This window comes from Syngnathus floridae, chromosome 13 (assembly GCF_059516105.1).
Source record: "Syngnathus floridae isolate MCC-2025c chromosome 13, RoL_Sflo_1.0, whole genome shotgun sequence".
Classification (NCBI taxonomy): Eukaryota; Metazoa; Chordata; class Actinopteri; order Syngnathiformes; family Syngnathidae; genus Syngnathus; species Syngnathus floridae.
This window is the reverse complement of record NC_142425.1, coordinates 13,584,705-13,599,374: the sequence shown is the minus strand read 5'-3', so window position 1 is coordinate 13,599,374 and position 14,670 is coordinate 13,584,705. Positions and strand designations below refer to the sequence as shown.

Sequence of the window (14,670 nt, the reverse complement as noted above, 5' to 3'; positions counted from 1 at the left end):
CACAAAAAAGACCCTAATCATACTCAGATTCATTGTAAAACTGTGTTTTGTGAATCTTTTTCCAAGGTTTTCCAGCACAAAGTTCCAAATTTGAGTTGTTTTGACTTGATGTTATTTGAGATACATACCTGTAAAATACGGTAATTGCGCCCTCTAGCGTCTATAAACAGTCATTATGGCTGCAGTCATCAGTTAACAATGCTGTGCAGTTTTGGTGATTTTAAGACAAGGTGTGACGTAAGAATAGGCTTTAAATATTCACAAAATAATTTTTTATATCATAATTATTTGTAGAATATGATTACATGTGCATTTCTCCTCCTTTTTTGCAGGTCAAGCAAGGACAGCAATGAAAGCACATGAAGGAGTTTGGAGCCTGAGCTCATTCACTGGACTTTAAAGGATGAAGGTAAGACACTGAGGACTGATGAGTCTTTATTCTTGTGTTGGCCATATTATTTGCTGTATGAAAACAATTATAAAAAATTTAGGGCAACATATCAATATTTGCATTTTATTCACAATATTATCCCCTGTTATTTTGTTGAATCATTATAATTATATAATTTATAAACCATATAAAAACAAACCATGAACATAAAAACGAATTCAAAACCGTTTTGGCTCTGGCAGTAAGCCCACCTGTGTTTCAGTTTGCGATCACTAGATGGCGCCAGATCTGTGCTTTAAAAAAAAACTCTGATATGCAGTAGTTCCTTTTTTGAATGCCAAAAGTTGTGACATGCAAAAGCCAGTGCTCGTGTTTTATACATATGCAAAATTAATGTGCCGCAGTCGATATTAAATCGTTTTGATTGTGGTGTTGACAGTTGGATATTATCAGATCGCAAAGTAGACATCACTACAGATCATGTGATGATCGTGTGCATGCGTGTTTAAGAAGAGTGCACACAGCGATCCCCTCCACAAGCTTGATCCAAAAAAGCAGCAGCGCGTCCAATCAGAGCGCTGCTGCTTGTTCTTCTCGAGCTCGTGTGCGTCTTGGAGGCTCAGCTGAGAGGTGGTCTTTAAGAGTTCAGCAAAGACCACTGACCCCGCACACTTTGCTCACTACACAAGAGCGACTTGGAGCGAGGAAGAAGCCCGCAGGTCGCTGCGTAAAAAGAGGAGGCACGGACGCGCACCAAAGCTGCCTCAATGCGCAATACTTTGATTTGGCCAATCTTTTTGGGGTCTTCTTAAACGCTCGATGTCTGCGCCCTGCTACCAAGACTGACATTTTTTTCTAAGAGGCGATATTTTAGGATTTGAAATGGGAACCCGATTCGGGTGGTTCTTTTTTGCGCTTTCAGTGGCGCTCTCATACGGGCAGGACACGGGCAACGAAGCCGCAGAAGAGGACATCCCGGAGGGAGCATCCACCCTCGCATTCGTGTTTGACGTGACCGGCTCCATGTACGACGACCTAGTCCAAGTCATAGAGGGGGCGTCCAAGATTCTGGAGACATCCTTGAGTAGACCAACTCGACCGCTCTACAATTTTGCTTTGGTCCCCTTCCATGATCCAGGTCTGACAAATGAAGTTCATCTTCATCTTGCATTTAAAGGCTGCTGCTTTATTATTTGGGAAAGAGGGGAAAGTGAGAAATTTAATAGTTTGCTCACGATCCACCCAAGCCTGTGTTGCTCACACCTCTAGTCTCCAGATGAGCTTTGGTGTCTACACAGATGTTCATCATTCACACTGTGCCAGCTTTAGTGCACTGTGCTTGCTCATGAAGACAAGTAATGAGAAAATTGAGCTGTCAGAAAAATAGGGCTGTATTATATATTGGATGTCTCTCAGTTAACAAATATACCCCATAAGGCTAATTATTGGACGATAGCGCATTGCGACTATTAATATGTGGAAATTTCAAAACATTCTGAAGGTTTTCTGCATCACAAGAGTTTATGTTTACTGCGACAATCTGGATATAAGAAGTTGAAGTGAAAAATGTCTGACAGTGTAGTCTGGACCATTGCTTGAAAGTGGCTTTGGATCTTCAGCCAATCGGTCCCGGGCGGAGTTGTTTCTGCTCCTCAAACTGCAAAAGAGTTTCGATTTGATTGCGGCAAAGTAGGTCACTGCATTTTGCCTCAAGACAAACCAACCAAGTTCCTCTCAATTATTTTATTAATGGAACACTGTTCTTATCAAATCTTCAATAGTCTCCTATCAAATCAAATGTTGGCTTCAAGACTTTAGTTTAATGCATTTAACAGTAAGCCAGGAGATAGTCTATAGAATTCCTATTCCAGATGTTTGTTTTCCACCACAAAATTTCCGCATGACACACATTTGATTGAAGCGCATTTTTGCAATCATTTATTTAAGCAAGCGGTTGTGTTGCCTAGAATAATAATCTTCCGGAAGAAACTATGCACAGTGTACACAAATGATGAATTGATTATTTGGTGGCCCTGGGGAAAGGCAAAAATGTCAGATCATTAGTAGATAATAAAAGGAGGGAGGCAAGTGTCGCGTATTAAGGCTTAATGCTGAGCAACTGTTTGATCAGACAAAAGCTCTATTGTTGTCTGGGCGTTTGTCCGCACGCACGCCCGCCCGCCCGCCCGCCGCCATATGACATCTTTTTCTTTCCCAAAACTTTTACGAGGATATGCGAATGTGTTCTCCAAAACCTTGGGGGAAGTGGAGGATGAGGAGCGCAGCCAAAGTAGCAGAACATTTCCCCAAACGTTCTTCCCCAGTGTCTGTTGTTCTTCCTTGGCCGTATATTTGAATTTGACTTTCCCAAAGAATCTTTTTTATGATTAGAAAGTGTGTCTTTTGGATTGCAATGCTGACCCAGTATGATACAAGCGGCCCTCCTGTTTGACTTGGCTCCATTTAAATCAGAGAGAGGGTAAACATCCAACAGTGTGTTTGTTTCACTCGCCCTGTGTTGTGTGCTTTGCTGTGTGTGTATATGTGTGTGTGTCAAGCGAGTGTCAAGAGGATGCGTGGATATTTGGTTTAGCCAGGAAACCCCCCAAATCCCCTGACCTTTCCATCCTGCAGAGTGAGAAAGCAAAATGAAATCTCTTGAAAACGAACGCTAGAGTTCAGATTCGGCCATTTGGCACTTTTTCTTTGGGTGCATTCTGGAGATTGGTTCTGCCCTGACCTGACTTGACCGACTGGCTCTCTTTAGTTAGAGGACTGTGCAAGTTTGGAACGATGAAATGATGGTTTAGCTGAAAGCTCAAAGGCACTCATCTCTTTGTTGCTCTTCATTGTCCACCATCCATCCATCCATCCCCTTTGTGTTGTTCATTTTAGAGCAGCCGTTTAGATTACAAGGAGCTGGACCCAGTTAATAATAATGATGCCATTAGACAGGAATGCCAGAAGATAGTCAAGGAGCTGGAGGAGAACAGTGTGTGAGTCTTTTAACCTGCTACAGTAGATTTCAATTGGCTTACAGCCTTTCCCAAAGTGCCTTCTACTCCATCTAGCTTTGTAATTAGCACCGGCTCAAGGGTTATCTCCCTCTTATTTTGGAAGGGAACATACCCGAGGTTTACGGGAATGTCTATCCTATTCTGATTAAGTAAGAAAAAAAAGTTGTGATGAAGTCAGAGAAGTAAAGATGAAACAATTAGGGTAATTTCTTTATTTATGCTATAGACTGAAAATATTCAGGTGTACCTTTAATATATGTCAAATTGACCCGATGTCAGCAATTCTATTAGAGGGTGGGCTGCAAGTTGTCACAGCTGACCGACTTAAAAACAAAATGTAGAATTAGATCCCCATTGTTGACATATTTATGAATGAAATATTTCTGTTTCTCACCGAGACTTCTTCTGCTGTGCCAGACCACGAAGCTCTGTCAGATCTTCCAAATTGGCAAATCTGCTTGACAATCAAGCTACAAAAATGGAGCCCAATGTGTGTGAAACTGCAGCGAGGAAATTGAACAATCAACATGAAGCGTTGTGTTGTGTTAACCGTAAGCGAATAGCCTAAACTGTTTTGCGACGTTTGGTTAGATGTCAGAATTCCAGTGACCTCTAACCAATGACCGCGTTAATTGATTTGTTTGAGGTATGTTGTGCCTTGGGGCCAGACGTGTTGATCTGAGCGCCGTCTAACTCTTCCCATGTGTCTATTTGTCACGACTGACCACCCGAAGCGATTTTCATCATGGGGGCAACAGGAAAGGATAACACCATTTCATGAATGTCCTTTTTTTTTTGCATCACAGTCAGGCAAAGCCAAGAGTTGCTTTAGTAAGCTCTGGAGCACAGACTGGAAATCTCTTAATAAGTATCAGTGTGTGTGGTCTACTTTGCTAATCTGCTGCATCTTGGCTTTCTTTGTCAGTTTTATAATGACGCTTTGCTTTTGAAAACAAACAAGAGACTTTGTGCCGTATAGTCAGTGCTGAATGCGCTCGTTACAAAGTGCTCAGTCAGGAGATTTGCAGACATGTTGCCACTTAGTGTAGAGCCTCAACTTAAACGAAGCAATTTGGGCAATTAAGCGAATCAAATGATTCATAAAACGGTGCTGAGGCTTAGTCACAGACGCTCATTGTGACCTTTCGGTGAGAAGCCTTAAGCCGTTTGATAAGCGAGCAACACTGGCGCTTTATTAAGCTGTCACTTTTTAGGTCTTTAAACTTTGGTTGGAAAAGTTCATAGAGTTGTGCTGAGAAAGGAACAACACTATCACAAAGACCCAGCCGGGGTCATGAACTTTCTCAGAACTTTTTTTCTGGCTTGTTGGACATTGCTCTTCCTGGATTATGTATTTGCTCATGTGCACCTTCGATTTCCGCAAAGCTTAATACTACCAAATTCATATTCATTTTCGGAGCGAGCCAAGGGAGAAATCTATATTTGCTTGTCTCCAAGAAGGTTCATCTGGAATTCATCAGAGCGGCGTAGTTATTGCCTCATCAAACCTTTTATGGTTAGAACAGTCATTAAAGTCACGTCAGAATGATTTATCCATCCATTTTGATATTGATTAAAATTGGAAGGCTTGTTAATTGAATGCAATTTCCCCTGCGTACGCATGAGTTTGGACAAATAAAAGTTGATGGTGATAATGTGATCCAGATGTGTGGGCCATACCCGGATTGTGGAGTTCAAGTGCATGCTTGAACAGCCATTAAGGTCAAGGGTCAGCTGTGGAAACATGGGTCAACAGGGGATGAAAAATTATACTAACTTTGCTGCAATGACGGAGCGAGGGGCGGAGCCCTAGGGGCACTGAATAAAATATGCCAGACCCGAAAATATAATTTTGGGTATTTTCCAATTTTGACTGGATTTTTTTCCCCACCCATATAAAGAATCTTTATCAGTATTTTCTGATTTGGTCCCCCAAGGAAAAAGTCCTAACTTGATGATTAAGGATGTGCTGTAGGTCTGGAAAATACAAGAAGGCATCAGAGCCAAGGCAAGGTGGGGTTGAAATTTTCTTTTACTCCGACATCTAGGGATTTTACTGTTTGATAGATGGCTCTGATGAAAACTTAAGAATCCGCAAAGTGAAATACTAGTCGTGAACATGTGCACATTTTACACGACATGCTCACTAATGCATGCTAAACAGTGTGCAGTTCCACATGTGTTCTCACAGTGGGACCGAGCGAGTGAGCCAGCGAGCCAGTGATGGAATGAATTCCACCCTATAGCTGATGGTCACTGACAGCCACTCTTGTACTGGCACATTTTCTCCTGAGTTAGCAGAATGACAGTGCTCAGCAGGGCTTTATAGCATCTGCTCCCTTTTAAGTGCTGTAACAGCTACTTGTTGAGAACTGAACATACGAGTGTGTGGGCGAAAAGAAAAAAAAAGACCCTGACTGCCGGCAATTGACAAGCAGCACTGAAAGTGTTCAATCTCAGAGGTTACTGTGGGTTTTTTTGTTTTGTTTGTTGAACTCTTTTGTGCGCATTTAGTTCCAGAACAACAAAGACCAAATCATAATACTAAGTGTAAAACTCCTTTCTATCTTTAAAAACGTTTTATATTGCTGTTTTCAGTTGGCTTGGCCTGCTGTGCCATATAGCTTACTTAAAGAAGATTTATTTTCCCCAAATGATCTTCATACTTTATCACTTGACAAAATAATGTGTGCCGTTGATGTTGTAAGGAAGCAGAAAGTCACACCCCACTGAATCCGATGGCCACTCCGTCCGGCTGCTTGTCGGAATGAGATCCCGAGTGGACATTTTGCTCTGCCTCGTTAGCTGACCATTGGAGTGTTTTTAATTTTGCACGTGATGTGCAGATGTGGGCTGCATTGGCAGCATTGCAGAAGGATGCTGTAAGAGTACCTGAAGCTTTGATGACTGACGTCAACTTGGCATGACCAGTAAAGTCAGGCAAAAGGAAGAGGTGCACATCTTTATATGTATCTGTTTGTCTGATCTATGCTGCTCATTTTTTCCTTTTCCGTCGCTCTTAACAATTTTACCAGCATTCTTTCACTCTGAGTTCATTCATTTCGCTTTGTTCATGCCAATTATGTGTTCTTTTTCGTTTCCTTCTGTCCTTTCCTTTTGGCTCCAGCCAGGATTGTAGTCAGGTTCCTCCTTTGCGGTATGTCGTCATGCACACATGGCGTGCGTCATGAAAAGGTCATTCATTTGATTTGTTAAATATTAGCCACAAAGGTTGATGATGAGGATCATAATTAACTTCAGATCATTTCATTGTTTTTCATCTACAAACACAAACAACCTGTATATCGAGTTAAGGCCCTGAAAATCGTCACAAATGTTCAGATGGAGTGACTTTCACTGAGCTGTGTGATTGATTTTCCATATTTCTTTGCAGAAATCGGACCCGTAACAATCACAACAGATCCAAAGAAATTCCAGTATGAGCTGAGGGAGCTGTATGTTCAGGTGAGTTGAGCAGGCATCAACTTTAAAGACCTTTGAACTGATGTCATGCTGAGACATTTCTTCAATGTGCAGAAAACAAAATGTCCATGTCAAAGTCCAAAAGTAGTCTGTCTGTCTGTCTGTCCGTCTCATGCCTTGGAATCCTGCAGAGAGAGGATGTTTCTCTTTGACCTCAGCAGGCAGCCAGACACAGATATGAGCAAAGAATAATGAGCAAGAAGGGCAATCACATGCTTTTCTAATCGACTCGCTTTGTTTCTTATCACTCGGTTACGTGACGACCGGCTGCACGCTCCGCAAGATTTGAGCTCTGCAACAATTTGAAACGTGATTAGTCAGTTAGAATGTCTTGAGGCAGTGTTGTGCTTCACATAGGTCAAGGGTTACCCACATTTAGGTGGATACCGTTGTTTTTGGTTTATCATCCCTGCACACTTTTGCAATTGTTTTCATTGGCAGGGTGGCGGTGACTGTCCAGAGATGAGCATCGGCGCTATCAAAATTGCCCTGGAGATCTCACTGCCCGGGTCCTTCATTTACGTCTTCACAGATGCCCGCTCCAAAGATTACAAGCTCACCTACGACGTCCTTCAACTCATTCAGCAGAAACAGTCCCAGGTCTGGCCGGCTGATATTCTTCACAATCAATATTTGCTGAGCCTTTTCTGCGGTGTGGCTGCAGGTGGTGTTTGTGTTGACGGGGGATTGCGATGACAGGACTCACATTGGCTACAAGGCATATGAGGAAATTGCTTCCACCAGCTCTGGACAGGTTTTTCATCTAGACAAGAAACAGGTCAATGAGGTAAGGGTGCTACTAAAAAGAAATTCAGGAGTGCATTTCTGTACTCCTCTCAACTTTGAAGTCCAAGTTTCAAATTGTCTGAGTCACGAGTAAAATATTTGGATTCACAAACACGTGCCTTGGCTACAGTGCTAAAAGCAGTCCGTCATGGTCGAGCTACAGAATTTAAAAAGCAGCAGAACTGCAATGCTGTCAGTTCATAAATTATTAGACATGTAGTTAGTGTCAATCTTTACAAATTATTTTAATGCGTTCAAAATGGCTTTTGGACTCTTACTAAAATTGGACATAATTGATGAATGGTTCTTTCGAAATTCAGCCAATGGATGATGGACAGAAAGATTGCAGATGGATATTAATCATCATCAGTAACAGTGTCTTTTTTTTTTTTTTTTTATGTGACAGGTTTTGAAATGGGTGGAAGAAGCTGTGCAGTCCTCCAAGGTCCACCTGTTGTCAACCGATCACTCCAATGGGGTCAGCAACACCTGGCGGATCCCCTTTGACCCCAGTCTCAAGGAAGTCACTGTTTCCCTCAGTGGCCCCAATCCAGACATCCAAATTATAAACCCTCAGGGTAGGATAACTGTTATGATCTCCTAAAATAATTTACTGCAATACTGTAGTACTATTTAACCTGAGTACCTGAGTAAAATGAATTTGTGTGATGGTGGAAAAGCTGAATCATTGCCCCATGTTCATTTCAGGAAGGATGGTGGGCAAGAGTGACGGTCTGACTGAGCTGTTGCACATTCCCAACTCTGCCAAAGTTGTCAACATCAAGGACCCGCAGACCGGCTTGTGGGTTATCAAGGTAGAAAATACAGTCTGGAAATGTTGAATCCCAGCACTAAACAATTCTGCAACTTTCTGATGAGGTCACAAATCATATCTGAGAGAGGTTCTTAAATTGAATTACTGCAATAATATATCATTGTGTTCAGTGATAATAAATCCATTTGACATGCATGTTCTCTGCAAACAGTCCAGGTCGATAGAGATGGAGGCAATACGCTGAAACACAGACATTTTTCTTTTCTTTTTTTTGTGCAGACATCATATCGCACCACACTTGCATAATTCACTTCCGTCAAAGTAATGCCAAACGGGACGCTAAAGTGCAGATGTTGGGACATGACAAGCATTTTTACCTGAATGATTTGTGGAGGAAGCCGTGCAGTCTCTGCTGTGACGCTTCATGATGTCAGCGCTCTCTTGATTTATCAGGAAACGTACGAACCGAACGACTGTGGCATCACTCAAGATTGGTCCCAAATGACTCAAGTTCTCCAGTCAAACATTTTCTTCAAGTTCAATGTTTTACAAAAGGATTTGGAACACCCAGCCACGCCAATGAATTCATAAATAACGAGCTCTTGCTGTTGCTCCTAAATCTTACCGCTTTAGCGGACCAAGATTTTTTTTTTTTGGACAATTTATTGTGCTCAACTTTTCTGTTCCAGCACTACTGTGTCCACAGAAATGTGTAATCCACTAGGAGTCCAATCTTGGAAACACAATCACATTGATTTCTTTCATCCAAAGGCTTCTGTCATACTTGATCACTTACTGTATCTTTCTTGTATTCCCATTGATCCCCCTCCAGTAATAATAAAGAATAAGCCCACCATGCTTTCTTGTCCAGGGTGCTGACAATGGAGCTGTTTTCCAAATTCGACTCCTCCACAGCGAGACTAAAAATAGGTCTTTCCCATATGTTTCTCAGGACATTCAAAAGAAGTGTGGAAACATACTTCATGGGGATTTCACTCTGCTGCCATGCTGAGTTTCAATCATCCGAATAGTCTGTGACAGTGGACTTGACTTGGATCCTTTTTAATCTGCTTTTAATCAAACATTTTACAGCGCAATGGAGAAAAGTGTGTCACCCAGTTGTTGCCGTGTCCTTAAGCAGCTGTCTTTCATGTAGAATGTCTCTCTGAAATCATTCATATGATGATTAGTATTATTTTTTATCTTCCAAAACTGCAGCTTGTAGCGCTTGGTTTGAATATTTGCCGTTTTGTTCAAATGGCAGATTTCATCATTTGTAGCAGATGTTCTCTTAGCCCAGAAGTAGAAGCTACTTGGTGGACTAGCATTCATTGGAGATGGACTTTCATCATCTTGCATGTGTTGTGCTCTCTTTCATGTTGGGCAAATTCTTCTGACAGATTGTGACACCTCCAAGGTGTTTTCCCTAAGCTATACTTTGGTAGTAATGACTTGGCCTCCATGTGGGCAAGACATCAAACACTTTATGAGCGACGCTTTTGATTATAGTGCTTGTGTGTGTCTGATTAAAGTATGAATGTCAGACCGATTGGGTCATTTTCAAATTGGTGAGGTTTTATAAGATCAGATGTTTGAATGTCACACACTTAAATCATTTTGGCTTGTCTACACTTGCAGGCACACAGAAGACTGCCAATCTGTTTTGTTATCATGAAGGCATCGCTAACAACTGTTAAAATGCTTAGTGTGAGGATTTGTAATGATAGGTTGAAGTGCTGATCAATCTTAGTTTCGGTTATACCTTCTGCACGTCACGGTACAGCTTTGGTTGTCAGTCAAAGGAACAACAAATAATATTTGTCCCATCCTCTCTTTTAATTGCAGACTTCTAGCGAAGGAAGACACTCAGTTCGTATCTCCGGGCTCAGCAGCATAGACTTCCGAGCCGGGTTCTCCCGAAAGCCCACAATGGATTTCAAAAAGACGTTGAGTCGTCCAGTTCAAGGTTCGTGAGAGCAAATATTTCTTTAGTCTTTCATGTATTAAGCTCAGTGGCCTAGTAGTAGAGTGTCCGCCCTGAGACTGGAAGGTTGTGGGTTCAAACCCCGGCCGGGTCATACCAAAGACTATAAAAATGGGACCCATTGCCTCCCTGCTTGGCACTCAGCATTAAGGGTTGGAAATGGGGGGTTAGATCACCAAATGATTCCCGAGCGCGGCACCGCTGCTGCTCACTGCTCCCCTCTCCCCCAGGGGATGGATTAAAATCACATGGGGATGGGTTAAATGCAGAGGACAAATTTCACCACACCCAGATGTGTGTGTGACGATGATCATTGGGACTTTAACTTTAACTTATTATTTTCAATTTTGTGCCACCATCTCACAAGTTTTGGAACTTTTGCAGGTATTCCCACCCACATCCTGCTGAACATAACTGGACTCTCTCCACCTGCTCGGCCCGATAGGCTTGAGCTCTTGGCGATTACGGGCAAAGTTATTAAAACTCTGCCCATCCGCTACTACCCTGAACGCCAGCCATACAGCCTCTGGAACATCACCGATTTTATTCCACCCGATGAAGCGTTCTTTCTGCGGGTGACGGGATATGACCGGGATGGTTTTGTTTTCCAGAGAGTCTCCAGTGTGTCCTTCTCAAGTATTATACCAGGTGGGTGATGCAGCCATGCTGGGCTCTTCATAAATTGGCATCATCAACAACTGACTTTTCTTTCTGATGTTTCTTCTTAGATGCCCCCAAAGTGCTGATGCCCGCCATTACCCATGGTTATTATCTCCAAAAAGGGACTGTTACATGTCAAGTGGAAAGTCTAATTCCCTTCACTCTTCGCTTCAGCAGTGACGGAAGACGACTTGGGGTGGATCAGCTATTCAGGTAGTAACTGAAAAGGCCAAAAAGGAATTTGACGTTGTAGAATTGAATTAGAATTAAATTAGAATTGAATTCCAGGGAGTCTGACACAGGCTCATGGGAAATACAAGTGGTAACTTCAAAGGATGAAGGCTACTATGAGTGCATCGCTATCAACAGCGCCGGAACAGGACGAGCTCGCACCTTTCTGGATGTATCGGGTAAGCACATACTTTCATTTCTTAGTTTTATAGTCAGTCAATGAATGAATGAATGAATGAGTATATATCCGAAAGGTGCGGAGTAGTACTTCAGTATTCAGTCCCAACAACCCAGTGCAGTTGTGTTTTTGAAAAATGTTACCCTTAACATATTTTAATTAATTATACAAGATAATTCTGTAAATATAATTCGTATATATGTTGCAAGAACATCTTTTTGTTTCCTACTTGATCATATGAACTCCTGGTCCTTCTGCAGAGCCACCTCCTGCCATCACAGTTGAAGGCAATGTGACAAGTTCTCCCGGATCCCAAGCTGTCCTCACCTGCCACGTTGCCAGCACAGTCAGCTTCAACCTGACTTGGTTGAGAGAGGGTCTCGATGCCCGTCTGGACCCTCGGATACGCGTCTTGACTAACCTTTCACTTCAAGTATCTTCCGTCACGCCCCATCACTCGGGCTGGTATGAGTGTATCGCTGTAAATGAAGGAGGGATGACAGCAAAGCGGGTCAACCTCATTGTGCAAGGTAACGAGGTTCTTTCTACAGCCATGTCTTTTTTCGGTTTTGTCAAAATGGAGACACCTGCCCTACTTCCCTCTTTGGCTCACTACAATTCACGCTGATGCTTTATTAGACACGAGAAAGATTGATGCTTCCCTTGGTGGCTCCAAAGTCAGGAGTTTACATTCCTAGAGAGTTCTGCTCTTCACATTTCAAGAATGCTTGTAGCACTAATGATAGAAAAGGATCAGTGGCACCTCAGTGCGTGCCAGGAAATGTTAATGCAGCACAGCCATTAGATCTGCCAGTAGCAGATAATCCCAGACTCAGGAGGCCGAGAAAGAACAAGAAAGAGAAACAATCTGACTCTCGACCGTGTTTACTTTGTTAGAAGTTAATTCCCAGGCCATATCCAATGACCGAAATTCCTCCTTCTACAGTGGATGGATGGATGGATGGATCCATCCATCCGTCGTGACCTATTTTGTGTGCGTGCTTGATCTCCTTCCCACTCACTCTGTCAAACAGCTGTTAGCAAGCCCTGGGGGGTTGTAATTACGCCTTGGTCTTTGCTATCCTAGTCATTTGCCTGGCTTTGAAGAGGGGCACGTCTGATGACCCACAACACTCTGACAGAATATAGTTGATGTGACAGTAGGTTCACATTAAGTTGACAAAACATACTTGAAGTGCACACAGACAGAATGTTATTGCAGTTTGGATCCTAGTTTGTCTTCAAGAAAAAAAAAAAAAAAAAGACATTTTGACATCTTTGATGCACACTGGAATTGGAAGCACAGTTTCCCACGCTGACGTTTCTACAAACAATGTTCAATGACTGAATTTGGCAGCTAGAGTGGAGCACACCCTTAAAGGGATGACGCTCACGGCATGAATCAATTGGCTCATCTCTGAAGATTGCACAGTTTTGAGCAGGTCCGGTTGTGGAAGATTATTAGTTGAGTTCCAGTTTGATTCAATTCATGAGTGCCTGAACTAGAAACAGACTAACTCTTTTTGGACTCGTATGCTTTATAAATCCAGAATTTCATTTTTCTTTTAGAAACGCCTCGTGTCTCAGTGGCGCCTCGCAACCAGACCTTTACATCAGGAGAAGAAGTGAAGATCAAATGCTCGGCCAGCGGCTACCCTCCACCTCTCCTGGCCTGGACGCACAACGGCATGTTTATCATGGCATCAAGCAGGTTTGCTTCAATAGTCTTTTGAAAAGCCCTGGTATTTTATTAGAGCTCTATTAAACTATAAATATATTTTTTTCAGACACAGAATGACTGGGGATGGCACACTATCAATAAGAAACATGGAGAAGATGGATGAAGGCGTCTACGGCTGCTTGGCCAGCAACCAAGCGGGAACTGATTCCTCTGTTTCTATCCTCGCTTACATCGGTGATTAATGCACACAGAGTTTTTCTGAATAAACACGTATGAGATGTTTACAATAAAAACATGAACCATACCCGCAGAATCTCCTGTGGTGACGGTGGCTGTTAATGAGATTCTCAGTGGTATCGGAGAAACCACCGTGATGGCATGTTCTGCATCTGGAATCCCTCGGCCGGAGATCTGGTGGTACAAAGGTAACAACAAAGAGCACATTTATTATTTATAAAGTGTAAAGCTAATGAATGGCTTGCTGTCCAGGTGACTTCCAATTGCAATCGACATCTTCGCTAGACATCGATGCACTGGCAGGTACAATGACCATCAAGAATACTAAGGAAGTTGACGCCGGAGACTACACCTGTGTGGCTACCAACACTGCCGGTACTTCGACGGGAAAGGTTGCTCTTGACGTGGGAGGTATGTACTGCATTATTTCTTTTGTCAAGTCATAAAATCACAATAATAGGAATGCAGATCTTGCAACTAGCCCACTTTATTGTTGATATTTCCAGAACGGTAAATGTCTTTCTTCAACAATCTCAGTCTTGATACCAAACACAACTTTCAAAATAAAAGCTCCACTTATTTGATATTATTTGGATGACTTCACGGTAACCGACTGGGCTAGACAAATGTTATCAAAGACAACATTTGGTTTGTTCTCAGACAGACAGACAGAGGAAACGGTGTCGGGACAGCTAGCAATGTGTGACATGTTAGTGAAGCACCCACAACTTCTGGGTGGGTGCATAAAACAAAGGTCTTTTTGTCCTGGCAGTCAATGAGACATTTGGTTAGATCAAGGACACATAATGATTTTAATTCGCTGTGTGGTTCACTGTAAGCTTTCAGAGGAAGATAATTGACTTGGATATTTTGCACACAAATACAAAAATAAGGGCATAGAAGTGACGCATCAGTCGCTCTTTCATGTGGCTTCAATCTTTACATTATGGGCGGCTGACATTGAATGACCTCTGTCTTCTTCAACTTTATTGCAGATGCACCAAAGTTCACCCAGGAGCCATTAAACACGGCGGCGGACATCGGTTCCGACGTGACACTGGCGTGTCAAGCCCAAGGCTATCCAGCTCCTCAAGTCACCTGGAGGAGACTGGACGCTTTGCCCCTTTTCAATAAGTACCGTGGACATAGCATCATTACTCAAGACAAGAGAGGTCTTCATATCGCTAGTGAGTGTCACATTTACTTATTGAGAAAAATATTATTTTGGGTTTACATACGGTTTCTTT

The 14,670-nt window shown here is 42.5% G+C and overlaps 1 protein-coding gene across 11 annotated transcripts in view; it reads left to right on the top strand.

Annotated features, from left to right (window-relative positions):
• Positions 1-14,670, top strand: part of hmcn1 (hemicentin 1) — a 50,707-nt gene that overhangs the window by 8,113 nt on the left and 27,924 nt on the right. For 3 of the 11 annotated variants that reach the window (XM_088393286.1, XM_088393285.1, XM_088393284.1), the window contains 17 exons: positions 333-409; positions 1,314-1,529; positions 6,803-6,873; positions 7,333-7,491; positions 7,556-7,678; positions 8,084-8,255; positions 8,386-8,492; positions 10,298-10,418; positions 10,821-11,084; positions 11,165-11,309; positions 11,385-11,506; positions 11,766-12,035; positions 13,075-13,216; positions 13,293-13,420; positions 13,498-13,611; positions 13,676-13,834; positions 14,419-14,610. In XM_088393286.1, the coding sequence (XP_088249412.1) occupies positions 1,415-1,529; positions 6,803-6,873; positions 7,333-7,491; positions 7,556-7,678; positions 8,084-8,255; positions 8,386-8,492; positions 10,298-10,418; positions 10,821-11,084; positions 11,165-11,309; positions 11,385-11,506; positions 11,766-12,035; positions 13,075-13,216; positions 13,293-13,420; positions 13,498-13,611; positions 13,676-13,834; positions 14,419-14,610 (2,404 nt within the window). In that variant the 5' untranslated portion in view covers positions 333-409; positions 1,314-1,414. Of the gene's footprint in view, positions 1-332; positions 410-1,021; positions 1,530-6,341; positions 6,362-6,802; positions 6,874-7,332; positions 7,492-7,555; positions 7,679-8,083; positions 8,256-8,385; positions 8,493-10,297; positions 10,419-10,820; positions 11,085-11,164; positions 11,310-11,384; positions 11,507-11,765; positions 12,036-13,074; positions 13,217-13,292; positions 13,421-13,497; positions 13,612-13,675; positions 13,835-14,418; positions 14,611-14,670 lie in introns of those variants that run through there. The other 8 variants (XM_088393290.1, XM_088393288.1, XM_088393289.1 and 5 more) reach the window with 5 other exon arrangements.